Source organism: Protobothrops mucrosquamatus, unplaced genomic scaffold (genome assembly GCF_001527695.2).
Source record: "Protobothrops mucrosquamatus isolate PMUCROS unplaced genomic scaffold, P.Mucros_1.0 scaffold45, whole genome shotgun sequence".
Classification (NCBI taxonomy): domain Eukaryota; kingdom Metazoa; phylum Chordata; class Lepidosauria; order Squamata; family Viperidae; genus Protobothrops; species Protobothrops mucrosquamatus.
The window spans coordinates 3,434,681-3,438,783 of record NW_015386427.1 but is presented as its reverse complement, the minus strand read 5'-3'; the positions used below and the strand labels follow the sequence as shown (position 1 = coordinate 3,438,783).

Here is a 4,103-nt window from a genome sequence, read left to right as displayed (position 1 = left end):
CACCTATTTATGTAGAATTATACTTTGTGGAGTTAGGGGTATTAATATAAGGTTACTTTTAGATGAATAATATCCTGGGATTTGGTTTGGGAAGTCCGGGTGGGGGGTGGGGAGGGGTTTTCATTAATTGTGATGTACTTGTGATTGCTTTCTTTTTTATGTTGAAAATAATAAAATTTTTATGAAAAAAAAAAAAAAATAGTTGGCAATTTTAATGTTATTTAGGATCTACAGATTGAACTTCTTAATGTGTTCTAACACAGAACTTTAGGAGTTACATCAGACATTTCCTATCTACCCAATGATGCAAAAAGGGGATAACCAAGCTAGATTATCCAGATACAATATTTTAAAGCAGAGATCCAAAAGAGAAACAGAGCAAAAATCTTTCTAAAGTATTTATTATAGAAGAGTAAGCAAGCTTTTGGTGAATAGAAATGCACTTAATGATTCTGAGAGCAATCAAAGTTATAATGGGTAGATCACTGAGGCAGAATGAATTATATTGTGGCATGTAAATGGTTTGGTATCATATAATCCCTTATTCTGTTTTTAAAGAATGCTACAGACATTAGGCTTTAAACTACATTTTTCACATGTATCAATTTGAAAATTATTCAAAACTGCATTTTTTTTTGCAACTTTACTAACCAATATTTGATGATTAAGTTAGAGGAGGTTTGGATAGGCAAAGGGGTTCAGGAGTCTCCTACAATCTATGAATTGCTTATTTCACATATCAGCAATCCTGAACAATTATTCTTCCACAAGACTTGGATGAGACAATGTTCATAGCAGATACTATATGCAGGAATCAAATTCAGATGCTGGTTCTGCTCCATTATGTATTCAGAAAATATCAAAATTGAATCTCCTACTCTTTTGCTAGCAATGGATTTTTACATTAAAAAAAGATGCATGGTCACATTCAGAATGCTATTATTCAGAAATGAATAGGGGGAAGTTTACTATGTCAATACAGCTATTATCAAATATAGAATGTGAAATGAGAAACCGGAATTATAACTTATGTTGAAAATATTTTGGATTGTATTAAGATATAAGGCACCTATGCCACTCTAAAGGTTAATTACACAATATCCATGATGTTGTGTTGTAATCAATTACTGCTATAATAACATTTATTTTATTGTGCATCCATTTAAAGCATTAAGATACTGTCAAATGCAATGTGTCGGCATACATAGCCAGTTAAAAAGCACTCAACAACTGTCTTTTGCTCCCTGATTTTTCTGAAATGAAAAAAGTTGATTGAATTAAAAACATTATCCAATTTTAGAACTTTAGTCATGGAAATCTGCTAAAAACATATTAAAACTAACAACATACTAAGAATTTTGTGGCAACTCCGGTGAAATTTAATCAAAGTGCCTCTTAGGGAATGTAAAAGTAGTCTTCATTTACCAACTTTGCTTGGGACTGGCAGCTCCATCAATAAGCAAAGCAATTGTTAAGCAAATTATATCCTGTAATCACCCCACTTAATGATGGCAGTAGCAGTTATGATTGAGATATCAAATAACCTCAGCTTGCAATTTCCTGTTGCCTTTCCTATTTACTCTGCTTGACAGAAGCTGGCTGGGAAGGTTGCAAATTGTGATCACATGGCCACATAACACTGCAATTGTACTAAATGCACAAAGGTTGCCAATGCCTGAATCACAATCCTGTGTCCACAAGGATGCTGCGACTATTATAAACAGGGGGACTGGTTATAATCCATTTTATTCAGCAACATCATAATTTTGAATGGTTGCTAAACAAATGATTATAAAGCAAGGATTAACTGTTGGTCCAGTCATTTGATGCTGAATGGGAAAGCACATTAATTTTTTCTGGAATTTTTAAACTCACATAAGTACACAGAGCTTTACTTGAATACTTGCTTATCTTCACAATGTACCAAACCCTGCAGCCATTTGATACTATGCATAATATGAAGTAATTCCTATTATAATGAATTCAGAATGCACAGAGAAGCAAAGACACTGTTGCTCCTTTACATTCCTACTCTTTTGATTTAAGGACTATTCTTCAAATAGCCTTTGGTTATATGGTTCTTTTATATATTAACCAAAGAATGATGTAATGGGGTAAGTGTTGATTTTAAATGTGAATAACTTAAATTCCACACACAAATGTTACACATTTTGCTATCTATCTCCATAGAAAAGGAATACAGGACACCAATGTAGCAAATCAATGATTGCTGAACTAGATACTGCCTCCCTGATCATTACACTGGTTCTGCTATTTTTCTGGTCCTTATTTTGGCCTCATAGTTGCCAGTTGTTCGGAATGACAAGCCTAAATAGTGATGAAGGGGATTCAAACTCATGTTCAAATATATCATTGCATGCTTATCTTCCAGGATTTACTTTGCTTATCAAGCCACTTCCTTCAAGACTGTCAAAATGCATCCCTTCCATTGTTTATAATGAGCAGCGCTAATTAGACTTAGACCTCAGGGCAGGGAATTTCTTTAGATTACAACTCTGAATCCTTTACATCTCTTGCACAGGTAATAAATGAAGAAATACTTGGCTTAACTGGGGTCTGCTTTATCTGAACAGGTGAAAAGGCACTTGTCTGTAAGCGAAAGGAACAAAGCATAGAGATATTATCGCGTCTCCGTCCCAACTTATGGAAAAGAGGCTAGACAGAGCAGGGGTGTTCGCTGGGGCAGATGCTAGCCGCCTCCTCGTTACATGGTCTTCTACGTTCCGTGAGAAAAAATATATACACGACGAGCAGGCTCAGCTCAAAGGTCCCGCTCCCAACTGACCATCCCTTCCGATCCGAAGAAGCCTGTGACACACTCCTCCAGGAGACGAAGCGGACTGCGCGCCTACCTTTCGCGACCGTATCCCCGAATTGGTTTCCTCTCCTTAGAACTCTCCCGGCTGCTGTCATGGTCGTTCCGGTCTGCCTGCTCTTTACTCACCTTGATACCGACGGGAGACGGCGTAGCAGGCAGTGAGCAGGAGAACAGCGCCCAGCGCCAGCGCTTTGGCGCTCCTCACGCTGAAGTAGTGATTGATCTCCCGTTTGCCCAAGCTGTAGGCCAGGGCCGCCATCTTGGCTCCTCCATGACAACTGTGCGCGAAGAAGCGGGCGGGAGGCGCACACGGGCAGCGCTGGGCTCCCAGGAGGGAAGGCGAAAGCAGCTGCTGCTGCCGCCGACGCCGCCACCGGAGGCGGCGGAAAGGCAAGTAGATGAACGGCCCAGCCGCAGCTGAGAGGGCGTCACTACCGCTCGTTTGGGTCACTCCTGGTCAGCGTCCCGCCGCCTCTGTCAGCGGCGCAGACCCTCCCTTGCTTTCTCTTCCTCCTCGTCACCTTTACAACTCTGCAGCCAGGAACACGTGCACCGGATCTGCGGTCTCTGGGGGCGATGGCCTCGGGCAGCGTTCCCCAAAACTTAACAATTGGAACATAGGCGGACTTCAACTCCCAGAATTCCCAAGCCATCCATGGGAGGCTGGGTGAGGAAACTTGGGAGTTGAAGTCTATACAATTTCAAGTTGTCAAGGTTGAGAAACACTGGCTTCGGGGCTACAGTTCTTCTGTTGATCATCTGTGCTACCGTCCCCGTGAAAGCCAACGCGGCGCTCCGTGGAGAGCTGAGAGGATAGGGAGACTTGGAGGAATAAACCTCCCCCCCTCCCCCGTAATCGTCTTTTTCCTCCTCTCATGGCACTCGGGTTCATGGTGAATGAGGAAATTATGTAAAAAAATCCTTTTTTGTCACCTGCTTAAACTGCAAGGGTAGCGCTTCGCAGCTGCTTATTAGCCGTACCTACGAGGTATCCAGGCGGAGAGCAGATCACTGAGTGCGTACTCGTCCTATCTTTATGTAAGGTTAGTTTAACAGTATCTTGCAAATGTGAAAATAGCCCATCTTTTACTCTCCCGAAAACTAGGAAGGGTCTGTTCTGAGACTCTCTGTGTATTTGTCCTCCCTGGGATTCAAATTTCATTTTTCAGACCGTCATCTATGTTCTGTTTTCGGGAAAGAGGCATTGAGACGAAGCAAGGAGTTCCAAACAGTCCTTCTTTATTGCAACACCAACACAATGGTG

The 4,103-nt window shown here is 41.3% G+C and overlaps 1 protein-coding gene across 1 annotated transcript in view; it reads right to left on the bottom strand.

Moving 5' to 3' along the window:
• Nucleotides 1-3,160, bottom strand: part of CASD1 (CAS1 domain containing 1) — a 44,237-nt gene extending 41,077 nt beyond the window's left edge. Inside the window, exon 1 of the mRNA XM_015811576.1 lies at nt 2,966-3,160. Within this exon, the coding sequence (XP_015667062.1) occupies nt 2,966-3,098 (133 nt within the window). The 5' untranslated portion in view covers nt 3,099-3,160. The remainder of the gene's footprint in view (nt 1-2,965) is intronic.
• Between the last annotated feature and the right edge of the window lie 943 nt (nt 3,161-4,103).